The 23,016-nt window shown below is 45.9% G+C and overlaps 1 protein-coding gene across 20 annotated transcripts in view; it reads right to left on the bottom strand.

The window, feature by feature from the left end:
- DNM1 (dynamin 1) overlaps positions 1–23,016 on the bottom strand; it is a 98,482-nt gene that overhangs the window by 60,727 nt on the left and 14,739 nt on the right. For 14 of the 20 annotated variants that reach the window (XR_015730099.1, XR_015730097.1, XR_015730101.1 and 11 more), the window contains exons 2-10: positions 22,927–23,000; positions 20,482–20,631; positions 18,894–19,097; positions 16,336–16,434; positions 12,843–13,003; positions 11,318–11,460; positions 9,752–9,887; positions 8,045–8,112; positions 5,215–5,353 (exon numbers count right to left, since the gene is read on the bottom strand). Coding sequence is in view for 13 of the 20 variants with exons in the window: in XM_087879507.1 (XP_087735633.1) it covers positions 5,215–5,353; positions 8,045–8,112; positions 9,752–9,887; positions 11,318–11,460; positions 12,843–13,003; positions 16,336–16,434; positions 18,894–19,097; positions 20,482–20,631; positions 22,927–23,000 (1,174 nt within the window). In the remaining 7 variants the exon portion in view is untranslated. Of the gene's footprint in view, positions 1–2,093; positions 2,233–5,214; positions 5,354–8,044; positions 8,113–9,751; positions 9,888–11,317; positions 11,461–12,842; positions 13,004–16,335; positions 16,435–18,893; positions 19,098–20,481; positions 20,632–22,926; positions 23,001–23,016 lie in introns of all 20 variants that reach the window. The other 6 variants (XR_015730102.1, XM_087879503.1, XM_087879514.1 and 3 more) reach the window with 1 other exon arrangement.

Here is a 23,016-nt window from a genome sequence, read left to right as displayed (position 1 = left end):
AGGAAGGAATTCCGTAGGGCAGGAATTGAGAAAGGAAACGAAAGTTCATCCTTTAATCACCCAAGAATCCTCTTTACGGACGTATTGTTTTAAGTGAAGGGGGAGCTTCAGAGAATCCGCAGCGGAAAATTAAATCCCTCTCGGGCATCTCTTTCTGATCCTCCTTGTAAGGAGGTTGTTTGCAACAACATCCATTTCAACAACGCAGCTGCTTTTTTAAGACGGTTGTGGCTTGGCCCAAATGACCAGCAAACCTTCACCAAGATCTCCCCTTTTGCTGTTGCATCGAAAAACACATCTGTTATTTTCTTCAAATAAGGACATTATTTCATCCTTTTCTTTTCTCATTCTTGGTTCCGCCCCAAAAGCCTTCCTCGCCCTGCCTGGATCCAGTCTTTGAAAGACGTCCGAGAAGCTGCGCCGTCGAGGTTTTTGGTCTTCGTTACAGATCAAAGTCAAAACTTGAGAATCTGAAGTTTGTTTCTTGTGGTTTGTTCGCTGGGTGAATCGAGAGAGCCAAAGTGCCATGTTCAGGAGGCGTGTGGCGCCATCTAACGGTGTCCAGATGTCCTAAAAAAAAAAACTGTACCCCTTTAACATGGATCCTGAATTGCGATTTTTGGAACAGGATTGAAATAGCACAATTCCAGTGTTCGGTGACCATGGTTCTCGCCTATTTAACGTTTTTTTTTTTTTTTTTGGTAAATTAATGGAATGCCAATACGAGGAGAAGAAAGGTTAAGAAATGAGGTTTTAAAAGAAATTAAAATTTCAGATGGGTGCCAACAAGAAGAAATCGGGGAAAAAACGGATTTGGTCGTTCTTGGGCATCAGGGCGAAACCCTGGTTAGACTTGAACTGAAGAAGCTTCTTGAATAAGAAGTCAAAACCTCTTCAAGGAAAAACCAAGGAAGTCCAACTGCCTCTTCAAAAAACACCTTTGGGACAACCGTGACTTGGAAGACTGAGAATTTCCATAGACATTTAGCTACGCCAGAGCTGAAGAAGCTTCTTGGATGAGAAGTGAAACCTCTTCAAGGAAAAACCAAGGAAGTCCAACTGCCTCTTCAAAAAACACCTTTGGGACAACCGTGACTTGGATGACTGAGAATCTCCATAGACATTCAGACCAAGAGTTTGCTCCAGACGGCAAGGAGGACATTTTAAGAACATCTCAGACTAGTTTTCTCGTTGAGTGGCCATCCCAGGACTTCGAAGCACTCAGAAGAACGAGAAGATAGAAACCCAACCATCTTCTCCCTTGTCCTTCAGAGCTAGAACCTGTCTACTTATGGCCCAACAAGCATCTTCACCCCATCATCCCTGTTGTGGCCCACCAGCGGCCAGCAGAGCTGGTAGCAGAGTCGGACAGTGAGGAGGTTGGGGAGGAACGTGGGCCAGTCCTGGAGTCAGGGGAAGGCTCGGACGAGGGCTCCGATTCAGAGGCAGAGAGGGGGCCAAGGCCATCTGGTAGTTCTTTGCTGCCTCCGGAGTCTCATGAGTCTGACATCAGCGAGGCAGAAGAACAGCGTGAGCCTGTTCCCACTGTGCACATGCGCAGAGCTGCCAGAATACAGGAACAATTAAGGAAACAGGGTCGACTTGGGAGTAAGGCTTGGAGATGATTGGCCCCTCCCATAAGACATAAAAGAGAAGCGAAAGGGACGTGAGCTTTTGCAGGAAGCAATTAGTTTATCTGGTCAGTAAAAGCTTTGGAAAAGCTCTGTTTGACTCTGTGCTAAGTTTGGCCTTGCCCTGCATTTGGCAATTAGCTCTCTGGCTGCATTCCAAGGTAGATAAGGTGGGTGTTTGTAAACACTCCCCTGAAAGACTGTTTGAGAAGCCTTTCGGACTGGGAATGACAACATAATTCACAGCCGTATGAATAAAAAGAGGTTTGCCGGGACTAAGATTGTGCTGTATACTTTCTAAGGAAGTCTAAGTCTAACCCCCCAAAAAAGGAGACACATGGGCACATCATGTGGGTTCCTCTGTGTGTGTGCCCATGTGCCCGCAAAAAGGCATCATTTTTTGTTTTTTTATACGGAAGTGGGTGGGGAAGTAGTTCTCTCCCTCCTTCGCGGGATTTTTACCTTGTTGCTACACTTTCTGATGGTAGACGTGAGTTCACTGACTACCATGTCCACACACTTCAAACAGGGCTCCTTCAGTTTTTGCATTTGCTTTTTCACTATGGCTTCAAAAGCGAGATCAGGCGTGAAGAGGCCAGTTCTGCACGATGAAAAGGAGCGGGGTGGGGTGGGGTTGGGTGGGGAAGGTGAATGGGAGAGAGGGAGGGAGGGAGAAGAAGCAGCCATGAGGAGGGAAGGAAGGCGTGAAGCAGACGGAAAGAGGAGAGAGTCAAAAAGAGAGAGAGAGAGAGAGGAGAAAGAAAAGAAGAAGAGAAAAAAAACACAAGGTAAACAGAGACAGAAGTGAGTTCTCTTTTCTCTTTTCTTTTTTTTCTTGGATCGCTCGCTCCACGGACAGATGTTCCCCCAAGAGGGCATCACTACAGGGTTCCATGTGCTGCCAAGTATCTAGTAAATTCTGCAGGTTAGAAAAAGGATGGGGAATGGCAAAGCTACGGGATTAGTATTAAAAAAAAAAACGATGAAGGGGGACACGCAGAGATGGATCTTCCCATTCTTGTCCTCCTCTCCTCTCTCAAACCAAGACTGGGATCCAGCTTGGTTTTTCCTTCTTCTCTTAACGTGGTTGGCCAACTCGCTCAGGGTGGACATTTCAAGGGAACAAGGAAAGTGTGACATCTTGAGAACTTGAAGAAGATATAGCTACACAGGTGTTGGCAACACACTTATCTCCCTAAGGGACTTTAACTTTGGAAACCGAGTTAAAACTTCCTGTCTTCTTAAAATCATTGCGTTTCGAAGACACGTCTAGGCCACCTGAGCCAAACCTTATTCAGCCTTAACTTCTACCAGATCAATGTTTCTCAACCTTGGTCCCTTTAAGATGCGTGGACTTCAACTCAAATTTTGGACTTCAAATTTCCTCAGCCAGCATGCTATAATCAGCCTTCCTTCCTTCCTTCCTTCCTTCCTTCCTTCCTTCCTTCCTTCCTTCCTTCCTTCCTTCCTTCCTTCTTTTCCTTCCTTCCTTCCTTCCTTTCTTCCTATCTTCCTTCCTTCCTTCCTTCCTTCCTTCCTTCCTTCTTTTCCTTCCTTCCTTTTTTCCCCCATTCTTCCTTCTCCTGTTCTTCAGAACAGGTCAGTTTTATAAAAGACTCTCTTAGAGGTATGGATTTTTCTGCTCTTCGGAGTGGGTGAGGGAGGTGGGAAGAGGGAGGAAAAAAACGTAACTGAGAAAGGAGGTGGAAGGGAAGAAATAAGGGAAGAAATAAATTCAGAAGCAGAAAGGGGCTTAAGGAAAAAGCAAAGAATGTGGATTTGAGACTCATAGGAAAATTAACGGGGAGGGCAGACTGAGGAAAATCGGTCCTTCCAATTCCCATCGTTCAGATGACACTGTATACTTGGCAGCCCAAGGGCTAGTGATTACCAGGAGCGAATGGCAAATTTCTGGGTGCTCCTCATAGATACAGGAACCCCTCCCCACCCCAAGACAGCAGGATAGAAAAAGAAAACTTCTCCCAGCATTCTAGAACCTTGAGGAACCTGCAACAGATATGCCCGTTTTGTCAAAGGACCCTAAACCAACCATACGGCAGTTTCTTGCCAAAGTAGACATGAATCTTGTCCTTTGCTGGGGACTGTCTACCACCAAGAGCCTTCTCAAGCTCCCTCCATCTCTTCCCCATCCCCTTACCTGCTCCCTACTGGCCAATAGCTTGTCCAAGATGGGTCAAGTTCCAGGTTCCCACATTTTTAGTCAAATGCCTTTTCGCTGTTGAAGAAAGAACTTCAACCACCATCTCGTTTGAGGGTCTTGACTTTCCCTTGCCGTCTCCCATTATTATTTTTCTTCAGCGTTGGAAAACGAATAGCTGAGATTGGAACCTTTCTATGCGTTCCTCTGAATCCATACGTTAGCGTATCTGGTATCTTTCAAGGTCACCCTTTCCGTGAGCAACTGAGAGAGGGAGGCATTCCTAAATTGATGATCTTCACCCTTTGGGGGCAGGACCCAGACTAAGCCAATCAGAAAACCAGGCCAAGCTCTGGAGATGTAAAAACAGAGCCCTACAATACCATTTTTGAGATCTTCAGAATCTGAAGACCCAACTCAGGTGAATATTTCAAAGGTGAAGACGGAGATAGGATTTTAAGAGTGGCAGAGTTGGTTCAACGGTTCCAAAATGGAACTGTTGAATTGTCGGTTGTTATGGATTCCAAAAACGTGTTCTGGGTTCCAAGAACAGTTTGAAAAACATGTGATTTGATTGTTCCAAAATGTATATATAGTTTTTTCAGATTTGGGGATGAAAAAAATGAGTGAGACCCAACTAGCTATATTAGAGAGTACATCACTTCACCTTCGTTCCTCAAGTTGTGGAAGAATTCTGCCAACATGGATCAAATATTTAAAAAAAAAAAACACTTTGGCAAAGGGAAGGATCTTCAGTAGAATATCCCAATTTTGAAAAAAAAAAAGAAGAAGAAGAAGAAAAGAAAGAAGGCAACAGAGGAAGCCAATCTAGGTGAAGGAAAGCACTAGCGGATTTAATTTTGCAATTACCCGCTCTTATCAAATCTCAAAGAAAAAAATCACACTGACGTGGCCGGGAGAATTGTACCCACTCTTTAAAATCCTACCTCCGTTTTTGCCTTACAAAATTGGTCTCTCCAAATTGTAGGTCTCCCGAGCATTAAATGGAAACATGAGAGATGGCGGCCATTTTAGTTTTCTTTTAGGGGGAAAAAAAACCAAAACACCCCAACTCTATAAAGCGAATAGCAAGCAATTATCCTCCGTCTTGACCTTGTTGAATCCCAGAATAATTCCGGGCCCCCAAAACTTTGATCAGAGAAACACTGAAAGCCCGGATTTTACCCTCTTTAGCATCGCCGTGGCTTTTCTGATTGGCTAGGAAATATCAAGCAGGGTTCGCTCAGGTCTAGTCATGCTGTGAAGAAGGGCAACCCAGAAGAAAACAAGAGGATGTTTGCGCCAGGCGGGATCAGCCCCCCTAGATCAGAAATGCTGGGCTTCGGCTGCTGCTGGTGGTGGGGTGGGGTGGGGTGGGTCGCGAGCATGTCAGGGTTCCCATGCTCCCCCCCTTCCCGGGTTTACCTTCTTGGTGCACTGTCTAACCGTATTGATTAACTCCGAAATGACCATGTCCACGCATTTCAAGCAAGGCTCTTTAATCTTCTTGACTTGCTTCTTTACAATGGTCTCAAAAGCCATGTCAGGCGTGAAGAGACCAGTTCTACGCACGCGGGGTAGTGGTGGCGGTTAGAGGAGGAGGACAAGAGGACAAGGTCGGAAGGAGATAGGTCTAGGAGAACGTCATCGCATTGCATAAAAGGATAATAAAAGGGGGTGCCTATGACGCAGAGAGGGAAACGTGAAGCCCAGAAGGACAGGCCATGGTGGGTCAACTAAGTTCTCGTTAGAAGAAAATATTTGTAGCTCAGGTTGAATTGTGGGGTCCTTGGTGCTCTCTGAGCTTGGTGGTTTTCTTGGAGACGTTTCATTACTGATGATGTTCCCTAGTTTGGTCATGAAACGTCTGTGAGAAAACCACCAAGCTCAGAGAACATCAAGGATCCCCACAATCCTTAAGGTCTACCCAACCAGCTTCCTGACCTTCATCCTTCAGGGATCCAACTCCATTCACGAAGGACAGTCAGCAAACCTTCTCCTAGTCTTCTCCTAGTTCTGGAACACCTTGTGTATGATCATTTTAGGAGATGTAGTTGGATGGTAGTTTGGGAATTGAGATCCTGCAACGTTGCTTGGGACTCAAGAAGTCCTGGCCAACATGAGCCTGTCCAAGTGAAGGGACTCTCTGGAGCTCAGGATTAAATTGTGGAATTCTTGGTGTCCTCTGAGCTTGGTGGTTGTTTGGGAGGCGTTTCATTACTGATGATGTTCTCTAGTTTGGTCATGAAATGTCTGTGAGAAAACCACCAAGCTCAGAGAGCACCAAGGATCCCCACCGTCCCTCAGGTCTATTCAACCAGCTTCCTGACCTTCATCCTTCAGGGATCCAACTCCATTCACAAAGGACAGTCAGCAAACCTTCTCCTAGTCTTCTCCTAGTTCTGGGACACCTTGCGTTTTCCAGAATTGTATGATCATTTTAGGAGATGTAGTTGGATGGTCAGTTTGGGAATTGAGATCCTGCAACATTGCCTGGGACTCAAGGCTTTTGGAGAAGTCCTGCCCAAACATGAGCCTGTCCCAAGGGAAGAGAATCTCTGGAGCTAAAGGTTGAACTGTGAAGTCCTTGGTGCTCTCTGGGCTTTAACCAAGCTCAGAAAACACCGAGGACTCTCCATGAACCCGTCCCTTGTGGGAAAATGAAGTGGTTGGGGATCATCAAGGCATCTCATGAAGAGAGTTGGAGAAAAAATAGATCTTGGGGCTGGTCTCCTCAACACACTTTCTTTAGTGGGCTTTCTGTGGTGTAAAAATTGAACATTGCAAGCCAAGCCAAGCCAATTTTGATGGCAAAGCTCCTTAGACAGGGATGACCAAATCAGGCAGCTATTCTCCATCAACCTCCATTTTGGGCAATTTCATTTCTAAAGTAGTGGCCAAAATTGTGGAAACCTTTCGGGAAAAGTGTATTTTAGAGGTTTGATGGCTAATAACACCACTTTTTTTTTGGCATTTCAAGATAATCCTATTCCACTGCTGGAATGGCCTGGGAATAGCCCAGACCTTCACCCAATTGAAAATCTATGGAGCCGACGAAAGAAACTGGTTAGTCAGAAGCGACCCAGCAATAAAACCCAGTTAATAGAAGCCATCATTCAATCTTGGTATCACATTATAACAGCTGCAGAACTAAAAGACTCCATGGGAAGACGTTGTAAGGCCGTCATTCATGCTAAAGGTTACCCAACGAAGGATTAACTGACATGGGGATAATTTCTATATATCTCGTTTTTTTCTATGTGTTTCCCTTTTCTTCTTTATCCTGTAACTGCTATTCTAATAGCAAATCCTTCCTAAAAGGGATTGCATTACATTCTTGATTCAATTATCTTTCCATTGATATCTAAGTTTATGGTACTACTCCCAAAAAAAAAGTGATGTTATTAGGTAGTTTTAGAAAATACAACTTTTCCCAAAATGTTTCCACAATTTTGGCCACTACTGTAAAGCCTATGCCATCTCGCATCTACCTATATTGGCTTATGATGAAATTTAAAATTAAATGCTTAAACATCATACATCTCATGCTGTACATAACTCTTCTGGCAAGCTTCTGCAGCAATCTGCGCCAGATATATATTAAAGCATATTTAATATGCTTTAATATACTGTGCCCTCCTGCACCAGGTATATATTAAAGCATATTTCAACGTTGATTTAACCTGGTCACTCATCGGAGAAGAGTAGAATCCAAAAGCCGTGTCTCCTTTTGCACCTTGGTTTGGTATGGATGGGGCCAACTTGGTTCGTTGAGCTCCAAGATCAAATTCTACCAAATGATAAAGCATCCCGTCCTTGAGGGACGTCAACAATAATAGGGTTGGGCTCTGCTGTCCGGTCTACGGATGGTGGCGAGTCTAAATCCTTTGGTTTGGACCTTTAGAAAGTCTTATCTGAGAAGCTTCATATATATTACTGGATCTCTACAAGATTATGAAGCTGAGCTCTGGTCAGTATTCAGAAAAGCAACCTAAAATTATCCATGAGCAAGTGATCCTAACTTCCCCACCTCCTTGTCGTCTTTGGGACAACGTATCTTCTTCCCAACATAGGAGACTTTATCTCAGGAGGAAGAACGTGCGGCCACGAATAAGTCATAGCAGAACCCACCAAACCGTTTCAAAGTCAGTGGTCCTGGCAGGTATTTGGGCCAACCTACCCTACCTCTGAAGTCTTCTGGCCTGAGAATTCTAGAGTTATGGTCAGAAGAAGTTAGGAGACCATCAATACGTACCTGATACCATGGATGTTCTTAATCGCATAGCTGATCTCTCTTCGGAGTTCCTTCTCGTCAAATTCCATCTGCAGCAGGAGAAAGAGAGACACGGATGAGGAACCCCAAGAGAAGAACAATCCACATTATTTTATGGACTCCAAGGATTCACAGGGAAAGAGATACAGTAGTGGGAATCTTTTGGAAAAGCTGGTGGGTTTTCTACCTGTTCTACCTTGATTTGAAATAGAAGAGAAGAGAAGAGAAGAGAAGAGAGAGAAAAGAGGAGAAGAGGAGAAGAGAAGAGAAGGAAATGGAAGGGAAGGGAAGGGAAGGGAAGGGAAGAGAAGAGAAGAGAAGAGAAGAGAAGAGAAGAGAAGAGAAGAGAAGAGAGAAAAGAGGGGAAGGGAAGGGAAGGGAAGAGAAGAGAAGAGAAGAGAAGAGAAGAGAGAAGGGAATGGAATGGAACGGAAGAGGAGAGAAGAGGAGAGGGGAGGAGAAGAGGGGAAGGGAAAGGGAAAGGGAAGGGAAGGGAATAGGATAGAATAGAATAGAATAGAATAGAATAGAATAGAATAGAATAGAATAGAATAGAATAGAATAGAATAGAATAGAACAGCAGAAAAGAGAAGACAAGACAAGACAACTGGAAGACCTTGGAGGTCCACTAATCCAGCCCCCTGCTCAAGCAGGAGACCCTTTACCATTTCAGATAAGTGACTGTCTAGTCCAGTGATGGCTAACCTTTTTGCCGTCATGTGCCAAAAGCGGGGGTCGAGTGTGTGCGTGCCCACACCCATAATTCAATGCTCCCCGCCCCCCACGCATGTACATGTGACCCCCCCTGCGCTCCCCCCACTTGCATGTGACGGCAAAGAGGTCACCAGTGGGCCCAGTAGGTCCATTTTTCGCCCTCCCCAGGCTCCAGAGGCGTTCTTGGAGCCTGGGGAGGGCGAAAACAGCCTCCCCCACCCGCCTGGAGGCCCTCCGGAGGCCGGAAGCAACACGTTTCCCGACTTCTGGTGGGCCTGGAAGACCCGTTTTCACCCTCCCCACACTCCAGATGCTTCCTTGGAGCCTGGGGAGGGCGAAAACGGCCTCCCCCACACCCCCGGAGGCCGGAAACAGGCCATTTCCCGACTTCCGGTGGGCCCGGAAGGCCCAAAAATCAGCTGGTTGGTGCACGCCATGTGTGCTGGAGCTGAGCTAGGGCAACGATTGCGTGCTCACAAATATGGCTCCATGTTCCACCTGTGGCACGCGTGTCATAGGTTCGCCATCACGGGTCTAGTCTCTTCTTAAAAATCTCCAGTGATGCAGCGCCCCTGATTTCTGGTGGCAAGCTGTTCCACTGGTTAATTGTCATCACTGTTAGGAAGTTTCTCCTTAATTCCAGATTGTTTCTCTCCTTGAATAGTTTCCATCCATTGTTTCTTGTCCTGCCCTCCGGTGCTTTGACGAATAATTTGACTACTATCCCTCTTCTTTGTGGCAGCCCCTCAAATACTGGAATACTTAACATTTCAATGTTAATGGCATCAATCAAAACTGAATAAAGTTACGTAGCGCTGTCTTGAGTTAGAACCTAAAGGTTCTGGATTTATAGGTCTAAGTTTATGTTTTAGGTCTTAAGACAGACCTGAAGAGACAACCTGGGAGATATGGATTAAGAAGGACATCAAGATATGAGGATAAGTGCCTAAACACTCAACAGAGGTTTCCTTTTACCTTCACAAGCTCAAATGGGAATCGTTCGTGAAAGATACGATTGATCCGAGCACCACCGGAGAGTTCATAGGTATCGATCTGATCTCCAGAACCTTCGATGCGTTTCTCAAAATCCACAGCAAACTGCTGGACCATCCTGGAGGAGGAGGAGGAGAGAGATGGTTATGGTGGAAATATCTCCTCTGGCTTCCACTTAGTTTCCAAGAACATTGACGGACCTTAACAGATTTACAGAGTTGGAAGGGACCTTGTAGGTCATCTAGTCCAACCCCCTGCCCAAGCAGGAGACCCTACACCATTTCTGACAGATGACAGTCCAGTCTCTTGTTGAAAGCTTCCAGGGATGAAGCTCCCACAACTTCTGAAGGCAACTTCTGTTCCATGGGTCGATTTTTCTCACTGTCAGAAAATTTCTCTGTATTTCTAGGTTGAATCTCTCCTTGGTCAGTTTCCATCCATTATTCCTTGTCTGGCCTTCAGGTGCTTTGGAGAATAGCTTGACCCCCTTCCTCCTCTCTGGGGCAGCCCCTCAAATATTGGAAGGCTGCTATCCTGTCTCCCCTGGTCCTTCTCTTCACTAGACTAGCCATGCCCAGTTCTTGCAACCGTTCATCGTATGTTTGAGCCTCCAGTCCTCTAATCATCTCGCTTGCTCTTCTCTGCACTCTTTCTAGAGTCTCCACATCTTTTTTATAGTGTGGTGAACAAAACTGGATGCCATACTCTAGGTGTGGCTTTACCTTCAGAACCCTAACCTTCTGCTTATAATACAGGGGTCTGCAACCTTAAACACTCAAAGAGTCATTTGGACTCATTTCCCACAGAAAAGAAAACACCGGGAGCCACAAAACCTGAGTGGGCGTGGCCAACTCAATCTCACTCACTTCCACTAGTCACATGACACCCCCCCCCCAGCCACGCCTACCCAGCCGGTCATTAGGGCAGAGAACCAGTTGTTAAAAAACACCGGGAACCACAAAGCCCTTTTGACATTTCTCTCTCTCCGTATCTATGTCTCTCTCTCCCCCTCTCTCTGTATCTCTCTCTCTCTGCCCTGGCTGCTTCTCCATCCCACACCGTCGCCCTTACCTTCTCAGACCAGGTGAGGACTGACTGGGAGGGGAGGGCGAGGGGCGGGGCCAGCCAGTGGTGGGATCACCCAAACAGGGAGCCACAGCAGAGGGCCCAAAGAGCCACATGCGGCTCCAGAGCCCCAGATTGCTGACACCCGTTATAGTCCATAGTCTGGGCTGATGGAACTTTTATGGAACGTTCTTGATTCAGTGGTGAAATTCAATTTTTTTTTTTTACTACCGGTTCTGTGGGCGTGGCTTGGTGGGCATGGTGTGGCTTGGTGGGTGTGGCAGGGGAAGGATACTGCAAAATCTCCATTCCCACCCTACTCTGGGGCCAGTCAGAAGTGGTTTATTTACCGGTTCTCCGAACTACTCAAAATTTCTGCTACCGGTTCTGCCGAACCTGCTGGATTTCACCCCTGCCTTGATTGGCGTACAAAGTTCCTACTTCGTCCCGTCTTCCCAACTATCAATACAACGTCGGACTTACTGGAGCAAAGCTTTGGTCTTGCGGGCAGGATCATCCGGACGAAAATTCTTGTATTCTTCTACTTCCTTCTCAATCGACAGCAGCTGACACTGGAGCTTGTTCCTCAGGCCTGGCAGCGTGTCGCGGATATGATTGGTCAGTTGCTGCCACAACAGAAGCGAAAATGGGGATCAGAATCCTAGCCAAAATCCTATTTTTAATAGGTTCCTCCTTCCTTCAGTAGCTTCACGCTTTGGACAAGTCTTGATCGTCTTAAGAGACCTTTTTCCGCGGTGGTTGTTAGGCAAACGACACAGGAAGGAAACTCCACCGTCATTAAGTGAGTCCATTTTATCTAACAGGAGCCGTGGTGGCACAGGGGGTTAGAGTGCAGTACTGCAGGCTACTTCTGCTGCCTGCCGGCTGCCTGCAATTTGACAGTTCAAACCTCACCAGGCTCAAGGTTGACTCAGCCTTCCATCCTTCTGAGGTGGGTAAAATGAGGACCCAGATTGTTGGGGGCAAGAGGCTGGCTCTGTAAACCACTTAGAGAGGGCTGTAAAAGCACTGCAAAGCGGTGTATAAATCTAAGTGCTATTGCTATTAAGTGAGTCTATTTTATTTAACAGGCGTGGGTGGTTTTTTTTTTTTTTCTGGAAACTGGAAGCAAATGCTGGAAATCAGCAAAAAAAAAAAACCCCATCAAAAATCACGGACAGGTGACCGCGGGATGCTGCAGACAGCTATAAAGGTGAGCCGGTTGCCAAGCCCCCGAAATGCGATCACGTGACCATGGGGTGAGGGGAGGGGGCCTGTGGCCATCGTAACTTCGAAATCAGGTTGTAAATAGCTTTGGGGGTATGTGGGGGGGGGGGTCTGTCGTAACTTTGAACGATTGTAAAGTGAGGACTTTGGATCTGTTGTGGCCCACCAGTGGCCAGTGGAGCTGGTGGCAGACTCAGACAGTGAGGAGGTTGGGGAGGAACATGGGCCAGTCCTGGAGTCTGGGGAAGGCTCTGATGAGGGCTCTGTGTCTGAGGCAGAGAGGGGGACAGGGCCGTCTGACAGTTGTCAGCTGCCTTCAGAGTCAGACATCAGTGGGGTGGAAGAACAGCTGGATCTTGTTCCCAGTGTGCGCATGCACAGAGTTGCCAGACAAAGGGAACAGCTAAAGAACAAGGGTCGACTAGGGAGTAAGGCCACACAGGTGGACAATGAATGGCCCCTCCCAGAGGGAATAAAAGAGGAGCGAAAGGGGAGTGGAGTTTACAGGAGACAATCAGTTCGCTTAATTGGTTCATGACTCTCTGAGACTCCTGGCCAAGTTTTGAAGATATCGGCCTGGCAGCTCTCCAAGCCGGATAAAGTCTGTGACTATAAATTCACCCTTGAAAGACTTTGCTGGATGTGAATGAGAGGAATTCACAGTAACTTCATAAAAAAGGATTTTCTGTCGGGACAAGGAATCTGTTTCGTGCTCTTGGATCAGAACAGAATCCAATGGGCAGATTTCTGGGACTCGGGCAGCTCTGCAGGAAAACGTTACCTGATTCAAAGTTTTCTGCAGGTAGGGAGTGCCCATACGGTCCGCCATGTGCCGGTACGCTGGGTGGGAGAGGAAGAACTTGCGTTCGGCCGCTAAAGCCGCCTGAATGTCCTTCTTCCCATCGATGTCCTTCTGGCTGCGGTTCACCACCCCGATGTAACCTACGGAAGGACACCAGACATCAGAGGAGAAACATCTGGAAACGCTACCTTCCAAAATTACAAAATGGAGAAGTGTCTAAGTCGTTGTTGTTGTTCGTGGGCTGCTGGGGGTTTGGGAGAACCTCTAGCGAAGATTCTCTGCAGTTCGGAAAACCCCCAAATCCCACTCTTGGCTAGTCCCGCCCACCCTGTCCCTCCCCGGAGTCCCCACGCGGCCCGTTTTGGATGCAGGTAAATGCAGGGCACGCCCAGAGGCTCAGGGAGGGCGAAAAATGGGCCTACTGGAAGTTTGGGAAGGCCTCCAGAGGGCCTCTGGAGCCTGGGGAGGCAGTTTTCACCCTCCCAGAGATTCGAGAAAAGCCACCGGAGCCTGGGGAGGGCAAAAACGCCCCTCCCCCCACCGTGGTGCAGGAGATCGCCCACCATGGCCATCCCCACCCAGCAACCAGGCAGAGAACCGGTTGCTAAAATTTTTGAAGCCCACCCCTGTTGTTTATCAGCGTCCCAGCACTGACATATAATAATGAGGGGAGAAGCTTGAACTTTTGCCTACTAAATTCCTTTGAAGATTCTGTCTCCTCGGAGATGGGAGAGGGGGGGAGACATTCCTGTGATCTGACGAAGAAGGGATCAGGAAAGTGACTTGGAAGATAGCCAATGAGAAGCAGAGAATTGGGGATCGGAAAGGGAGGGATTGGGGGGCAAAGGTCAGTACTGACCGCGAAAAGAGTCAGGATCAGATTGCTGTGCTCGAATAAAGAGAAAATTTCCTTAAAGATCGGCAGTTTGGAAATTCATTTATTTTGAGATAGCATCGAAACCTGACATTGTTGTTGTTATCATCATCATCAAATTATTGTCCCAAAGGTGCTTTTTTCAAGAGGCAATTGGACTTTCCGGTTTTTCTTTGAAGATGTTTTCACTTCTCATCCAAGAAGCTTCTTCAGCTCTGCCTGGATGGTGGTGGGGAATGGAAGGATTTGTACTCCTTGCAGGCAGCTGGTCATTTGCATCCTTTTAGCAAGTCATTAAGGGCACTCGGAGGTTTATCTCAGGGTACCCTGAGTGGTGCAAATGAACTGTTCCAAGAAGTTCCAAGAAGAACAGTTCCCAGAAGGCTCAACCACCCATTTGCACCACTCAAGTGATTCTGAGGACACAGATAGACCTCCAAGTGGCCTCAATGACTCTCTAAAAGGATGCAAATGACCAGCTGTCTGCAGGGAGTATAAATCCTTCCATTCCCCACCACCATCCAGTCAGAGCTGAAGAAGCTTCTTGGATGAGAAGCCAAACGCCTTCAAAGAACGTCCCCGTTGCCTCTTGAAAAGAGCACCTTTGGGACAATCCTGGCCTGGATGATTGAGAATCTCCATCGATATCAAATTATTGTTCGTCGCAGTCAGCCGGATGTTCAGGCTGCATTTGGCATTCCTGACCACCTATCACATCTTTCCCGAAGACCTGGGAGAGACGGATGTGGATGTTTGATGGGATTAAAGGTCTCCTCGCAGGATGTAAGCCGTTCCAAACAAAGCTGCCTTCTGCAATTGACCGATGGGGATTTTGTCAATGCCGAGAATGGTCTGTTGATCAGATTTATTTGCAGCCTGTCTCGTTCAAGTTTGAATCTCACCAGCTTTTTTTTTTATTTTTAAAGATGTCATGTTCTCAACACTCCAACATCTTTGGGACAGTTCCAAGTTTGCGTAAATCCAATAAATCAGAATAAATCAGGCGCTAAGGTTGTATGAACCCTAGCAGGGAGGCTGGGCAGAAAAAAGGGGAGGATTTGAAACTAGAATCTGAGGCCACACACAATTGTGTGTATTTCCCCTCTTTAACAATGGACAGGATGCCTCGGAAATCGTTTCCTTCCCGTTAGCATCTATCAAAGAATGAAGATAAGAAGCCATCCAGGAAATTCTGCTATATTCCCTCAACTTTAATTCTATCAGGGAAAAATGAGAACATGGGGAGGGGGTGTTTTTCCCTTCCTCAAAACAACAGGATGCTAATCAAAGAATTCCCAGATTCCTAGAAATAGATGGTATAAAAGAATTGAGGCATCTAAGAAGAAATGACTTAACTGTTTGTCTTTTATATATATGTGGTGGCACCTACCCTCTGGAACGATCTACCCCCAGAGATACGAGTGATCCCAGACCTCCGGACTTTTCGTCGGGCCCTAAAAACTTACTTTTTCAGTTAGCCGGGCTGGCCTGATTCCATGTTGGTTTTAACACTTGATACTGATTTTTAATTGAAATGTTTTAAATTATGGGCCAAATTTCGTTTAATTATTTTTAAAAAATTATTTTAACTTTTGTGTACAAATGTTTTTATATTGGCTGTTCACCGCCCTGAGTCCGAAAGGAGAAGGGTGGTATACAAATCTAATAAAAGAGAAAGAGAAAGATATACAGAGAGAAAGATAGACGTAAGTGGGAAGGAATTTGACAAGCTCGTTGGGAGTGAATTCTCAGTGGAATCTGGGCAGTCTGATTTTTTTACAAGCTGGAATTATCGTTTTTGGGAAAACTGAAAGTTTTCAGCAAGATTTGGCAGAGAAATGAAAAGAGGCTTAGGCAAGAAAAACAAAATGCATAGGTACCGTACAGGTGATAGCTCACTCAATAGTAGTAACTGAGAGAGGGATCTTGGAGTCCTAGTGGACAACCATTTAAATAGGAGCCAGCCGTGTGCAACAGCTGCCAAAAAAGCCAACACAGTTCTAGGCTGCATCAACAGAGGGATAGAATCAAGATCACAGGAAGTGTTAATACCACTTTATGATGCCTTGATCAGGCCACACTTGGAATCCTGCATCCAGTTTTGGTCGCCACAATGTAAAAAAAGATGTGGAGACTCTAGAAAAAGTGCAGAGAAGAGCCACAAAGAGGATTAGGAGACTGAAGGCTAAAACATATGAAGGAACTGGGTATGTCCAGTTTAATGAAAAGAAGGACTGGGGGAGACAGGATAGCAGTCTTCCAATATCTCAGGGGTTGCCCCAAAGAAGAGGGAGTCAAGCTATTCTCCAAAGCACCTGAAGGCAGGACAAGAAGCAATGGGTGGAAACCAATCAAGGAGAGAAGCAACTTAGAACTAAGGATGAATTTCCTGACAGTGAGAACAATTAATCAGTGGAACAACTTGCCTCCAGAAGTTCTCCAACACTGGAAGTTTTTAAGAAGATGTTGGATAACCATTTGTCTGAAGTGGTGTTGGGTTTCTTGCCTAAGCAGGGGGTTGGACTAGAAGACCTCCAAGGTCCCTTCCGACTCTGTTATTCTATTCTAGTCTAAGAGAACAAGGGAAAGGACCTTTACCTCTCCTTAATGGAAGCAGCTTGTTCTCCAGAACATCACGAGCATCGGTTCCTTCATCCATGAGGTCCAACTTGGTGATGACTCCGATGGTACGTTGGCCTGTTAGGTCACAAGCAAGTCAGAGAACCTTTGAACGACTAAGAAGAGAGTTACGGGCAATGCATTGGGTGGAGTCATTCCACCATAAAGCCTAGACTTTCCCATTCAGAAGAGAGCAAAGATCTACCATCAGGATAGAGCACAACCTCCAACTAGCTCTGATGATGTTACCAAATTTGGTCATGAAACGTCTGCAAGAAAACAACCAATTTTTTCACATCTCCACAAATTACCATCTTATAAAATATAAAGAAAAAAATAAAAAATAAGTTTAGTTAAGTGTATTCTTAATAATATTCAAATCATTACAATTGTTATCAGTGTTTAAATAATATTTTAACTATTACTCCCAATATAACATCTTCTTTTTTACTATTTATCCCAACATATTGTTTTACATTTTCAAATAACTTAATATTTTACTCAATTATTTCCCTAAATTCTATCTATTTAACAGTACCGTTATCCAAAAACCCGTTACTTAAATCTTTAAATCCTAGCATAATATCATTTCAATTTTCTTTTCTTTTTGTTTAGATGAATGTGTTCTTAAGAATATTCAAATATTCTTTTTTTTTGTATTGTCGTTATGTATACATGTTTGTAAGTATTTTTGTCTTATGTTTTTGTTTAGTAAAAAAAAAAGAATATTCAAATCCTTACAATTATTGTCAATATTTAAACAATATTTTAACTGTTACTGCCAACATAACATCTTCATTTTTGCTATTTATCCCGACATAGTCATCTTATTTTAACTGTTAATCCCAGCATAATCATCCTTATAGTTACTGTTTCACCCAACATAATCATCTTTGTTTTTACCGTTGGTCCCAACATAATCTTACTTTTACTGATAAACCCAGTATAATCATCCTTATTTTTTTGCTGTACATGCAGCATAATCATCCTTATTTTTGCTGTTACACTGGATACTTTCATTGACTGTTAGAAACCACAGAAATATGACATTCTTCTGGCATTTATAATTGGGTTGTTCATCCAAATTTCAAGCTGGCACTTCCTTGCTCTCTGAGCTTGTTGGAGATTGGGTTAATCCTGACCTTTGCTTTCTTCTTAAACGTCTAGCGTACTCCACAGAGATGTCACACCCATCATGGTGTACTCTACGCACATGGCCTCACTTCTCCCTGCCAATCCTGTTGTGCTTTTCTCTTGTGCATCCTCATATACCACAGAGTGGTGGCGTAGTGGTCAGAATACATTACTGCAGGCTAATTCTGCCCACTGCTAGCAGTTCGATCCTGACTGGCTCACGGTTGACTCAGCCTTCCATCCTTCTGAGGTGGGTCAAATGAGGACCCAGATTGTTGGGGGCAAGAGGCTGACTCTGTAAACCGCTTAGAGAGGGCGGAAAAGCACTGTGAAGTGGTATATGTCTAAGTGCTATTGCTTACTTCCCTTCCTTCTTTCTCTTCCTCTCATTTCTTCTTCCTTCCTGCCTTCCTTCCTTCCTCCCTTCCTTCCTTCCTTCCTTGCCATGGTGGCACAATGGTTAGAATGCAATATCGCACGCTAACTCTGCCCACTGCCAGGAGTTCGATCCCGACCGGCTCAAGGTTGACTCAGCCTTCCATCCTTCCGAGGTGGGTCAAATGAGGACCCAGATTGTTGGGGGGAAATAGGCTGGCTCTGTAAACCGCTTAGAGAGGGCTGGAAAGCACTGCAAAGAGGCATATAAGTCTAAGTGCTATTGCTGTCTGTCTGTCATCTATCAGCTGTGGTGGCACAGTGGTTAGAATGCAGTGTTGCAGGCTAAGTCTGCCCACTGCCAGCAGTTCGATTCTGACCAGCTCAAGGTTGATTCAGCCTTCCACCCTTCCGAGGTGGGTCAAATGCGGACCCAGATTGTTGGGGGGCAATATGCTGGCTCTGTAAACTGCTTAGAGAGGGCTGTAAAGCACCACGAAGCGGTGTATAAGTCTAAATTCTATTGCTTTTCCTTCCTTATCTTCCTTCCTTCCTTATCTTCCCTCCCTCCCTCCCTCCCTTCCCTCCCTCCCTCCATGAGCCATTGTGGCACAGTGGTTAGAATGCAGTATTGCAGGCTAACTCTGCCCACTGCCAGGAGTTCGATCCCGACCGGCTCAAGGTTGACTCAGCCTTCCATCCTTCCGAGGTGGGTCAAATGAGGACCCAGATTGTTGGGGGCAATAGGTTGACTCTGTAAACCGCTTAGAGAGTGCCGTAAAGCACTGTGAAGCGGTATATAAGTCTAAGGGCTATGGTTATGGCCATTTCTCATGCTGAGTTTGAGTTCAAAGGTACGACTTTATATGAGATGTATTATACATCTGATAAATGAGTAATCTTGAATCCAACTTCTTTTCTTCCTGTTCCTGGATCCCTTTGCAATCCTTCATAATTCAGGAGACAAAAGGAAATTGGTTTGCAGAAACCGACAGACCCAGGTCCAAAATCCTAAGGTCGATCCTTACCTTGAGGGTCAACCTCTTTGGCAATCTTAAGAGCATCAGAATTGGCCAGATCACTGTTGGCTGGAGAGACTGCAAGGACAAGACAGTTTTCTTTGGTGACGAACTGCATCAACATTTCACGGATCTGGAATTCGATGTCTGGTGGCTGGTCTCCAACTGGAACCTTGGTCATCCCAGGAAGGTCCACCAGAGTCAGACTTAGGACTAAAGAAAGAAGAGGAAGAGGGTTGTGGACTGTCAGCCACCGGCCCCTCCATCAGCCGTATCAGAGGAGGAGGAGGAGGAGGCGTGGGAGTCAGGATCAGCATCAAGGCAACTGAGAGCTCCGAGGGGGAAGAGGGAATGGAGCTGGCAGAGGGAGACAGAGAGAGAGGCGGAGCCTGGGCCGTCTGTCAGCCCTCAGATGGAGAGTCAACAGCCCCCAGGTCTGGAGGTGGCTGATGAGGAGGAGGAACAGCTGGGTCCAGTGCCTGACGCACGGATGCACAGAAGGCAGAGGAGAGGAGAGCAGTGGAAATCAATGGGCCGGTCCTTGGGACGGAAGAGCCACTGCTGCTAGCGAAACCTAGCTCTGGGGATAAAAGGCAGGGGGCGGAGATGAATAGATGTGGCAGACATCTCCCTGCCGGATGGACTTATTAGTCTGCGGTGAGAGAGAAACTTTTTGCCGGGGCTGCTGGCGCTCCTAATGAAGGAATCTTTTGAGTTCACTTCAGAGGGTTTGTCGTGTTTGGAGAGCTGGGTCAGAACAAAGAGATGGACAGCCATATGAAGCTGGAAAGGAATCTCTGTTCTGCCCCAGCTACGGACCCCAAAGAACGCAGCACACACAAAGTCTATACAAACCTTAGTTTACTAAATTAAATCAGTCTTTTTCAAACAAAGGCTGTTAATTAACTTACTTAACAGCCTACAAGAATCCAAAGAATAAATAATTGTAATCTTACTATGGTTGGCAGAAAGCCCAGAAGCAATTTGCAGGAAACTGATAAGAGAACTAAGATCAAGACGCGAAGGAGAGTGAACGAAGTTGTTCCCTGCAAATTGCCTCAGTCGTCGTCCTTCCTTAAATAGGCTAAGGGAGTGGCCAATTAGCCCCAAGCCTTACTCTCGAGGAGACCTCCTCCTGAGGAGCCACTCCTGCCTTTTGGCAGTTCTGCACGCCCGTGCATCGAGAAGAGGCTCCTCCTCTTCTTCCTCTTCACTTAAGGGAGCTTCTGGAGGTTCTGAAGGCGCTGATTGAATCCCCGCCTCTGACACCACATCTTCTCCAGCCTCCTCATTGTCTGACTCGAGTGCCAGCTGCACAGCACACCAGACTCCTCGCTGTCGGAATCAGCTACTAGCTGCACAGGCTGCTGACGGGCCACAACAACCTCAAGTAGAATAACTTGCTATCAAGGTGGGATGGGGAATTGAGAATTTGTCAACCCCAAGCAAGCCATATCATGATAAGCTTCAATGGTAGGTTCCTTTCCCTGTTAAGTTTTGTTTCCACCTTAAATAAGTATTCTCAAAATCCAAGACCTTCTCACCACCACCCAAAAATGGGATTGTGGAGTTCTACTTGATACGTTCCACGACTTACCGTTCGGAGAATAAACACGTAGGTTGATTGGGACGGAGGAGATACCCTTGTTGGAGCCGGTGACTCTGTCAGTCTCGGTTTCGATCTCGACACGTATCTCCTCGAAGTCCGTGAACTTCTTCCCTTTGCAGTGTAGGAACTCGCCATATTCTACAGGAAAGGAGGAGATGGTTAGAAGACAATTAGGAGATGGGCCCAGGGATGGGCTGCTGGGGGTTTGCAGGGGTTCGGGAGAACCTCTAGCTAAGATTCTGTGCAGTTCGGAGAACTCTCAAATCCTACTCCTGGCTGACACCACCCACCCTGCCCCTCCCCTCCCAGGAGTCTCCACGCAGCCCGTTTTGGATGCATATAAGTGCAGGCCGCGCACGGAGGCTTGGGGAGGGTGAAAAACGGGCCTACCGGAAGTTTAGGTCCATTTCCGGCCTCCAGAGGGCCTCTGGAGCCTGGGGAGGCCGTTTTCACCCTCCTGGAGGCTCGAGGAAAGCCTCTGGAGCCCGGGGAGGGCAAAAACACCCCTTCCCCCCACTGTGGTGCAGGAGGACAACTAGGCCACGCCCACCATGGCCACACCCACCCAGCAACTGGGCAGAGAATCCCTTGTTAAAATTTTTGAAGCCCACCCCTGGATGGGGCCGGTGGCATAATCAAAGTTAGAATAGGGATAGAAACTAGAGAGAAGGGAATTAATAGAATATACATATATTCTTATATAATAAGGAGAAGTAATCATAAGAGGGGAAATTAGATTTTGAATGACGGTATGACTAAGTATACTTAAATAACATGGCGACTGGCATAAAAATAATGTATTGAACTATTGATTAAATAAATAATGAAAGATTATAATTCAATATGAATATGCGTACGTTTGTTCAATGTAACAAATATGATTCAAAATATTTCATTTGTATTAAAATGTATGACATGCAGAAGATGGGGACTGACATAAAAATAACATATTTGAAATACTGAATAACTAAATAACGAAGGATTATAAGATGAACAAACAAATAATGGAAGATCATGAATGTTTGTATTATTATTAGAATTATATAAGCTTGCTAAATGTAATAAATATGATCCATAATATTCTATTTGTATTAAAAGGTATGATACTTAGAACAGGGTGATTGGGCATAAAAGTGACACACTGAAATATTGAATAACTAAGTAATGAAAGATTATAACTTAATAAAAATATGTACATTATTACTAGAATGATATAAGGTGGTTAAATGAAACGAATACGATTAATACTATTTTATTTTTATCAAAATGTATGACACTCAGGTGCCACATTTTTCACACATGATAAGTTTGTGAAAAATAAAAAATAAAGAACTTGAAGTTTAACAAAAAAAAAAAAGAGGAGTTGGGAGAAGACAACAGAAAGTGGCAACTCCTGGGTGCAAAGAAGAGGCTTTTCTGATCGATAAACTCAGTGTCTTAGCCACTGAGCCACCTAGTTCAGGCACAGCTCATGGACGGGGAGATCTTAAATCAAGATTTCCTGCTTTCTAGCAAATATAAACCGCGCGGCACAGCTGATCTTTGGAAATACCAGTTCGGACGAATCGGTAGCTTTTTATCATGATCGGTTAGCCCGAACCGGTGCAAACCAGTAGCATTTCACTATTGCCCCCCCCGCCTCACCACTTTCTCCTCCTTGTGGGCAAAGCAAATTGGTTTGGACTGAGTAACCCTAGAGGAAGATTACATATCAGATTGTAGTTCCCAGAAGGTCTTCTCTCTCCCACCCCTGTGTTGTGGTCCACCAGCAGCCCGCGGAGCTGGCAGTGGAGTCGGACAGTGAGGAGGCTGGGGAGGACAATGGGCCAGTCCTGGAGTCAGGGGAAGGCCCGGACAAGGACTCTGCATCAGAGGCAGAGATGGGACCAGGGCCATCTGGGAGCAATGCGCAGACTCCGGAGCCTCCAGAGTCGGACAGCAGAGAGGCAGAGGAACAGGAGGAGCCTGTTCCTAGTGCACGCATGCGAAGAGCTGTCAGAAAGCAAGAGGAGCTAAAGCAAAAAGGACGACTCAGGAGTAAGGCCAGGAGATGATTGCCCCCGCCCGGAAGGCTTACAAGAGCAACAAAGGCTCTTGGGCTCTCTGTAGGAAAGCAACGTTGCTAAATCTGTTTCCAGTCGGCATCTCTTGTTTCTGAACTTCATGGGGCTTTGCCAAGAAAAGCCTTTGGCAGGGTGACAAAGAAGACGAAGGTTTGTGATAAGGCCGAAGGACTTTTTCTGAAGGACTTTGTTTTGGAATTAATTTGGACTAAGCTGAGAATGAGGTAATTCTCAGCTGTTCTAATAAAATATGTTTGTTTAGGACGGATTGTGTCTGGTAATAACTACTTGGGCCTACGTCACAGCACCCTGGACATGAGTTTTTGTGCGTCGTGACGAAGAGAGAGGATTAAAAACAAAATTCACGTACCAGTCGTGGCATTCACCAGTTGCAGAACCAGGGGGCGTCGGGTTACAATTCCCGATCCACGGGGCAGAAAGTCCCTAAAATTAAAAGAAA

The sequence above is a fragment of the Pantherophis guttatus genome, chromosome 16 (assembly GCF_059756535.1).
Source record: "Pantherophis guttatus breed Tessera chromosome 16, ASM5975653v1, whole genome shotgun sequence".
Taxonomy (NCBI): Eukaryota; Metazoa; Chordata; class Lepidosauria; order Squamata; family Colubridae; genus Pantherophis; species Pantherophis guttatus.
Note: the sequence above shows the minus strand (reverse complement) of the source record. Positions and strands in the feature narration are given on the sequence as shown.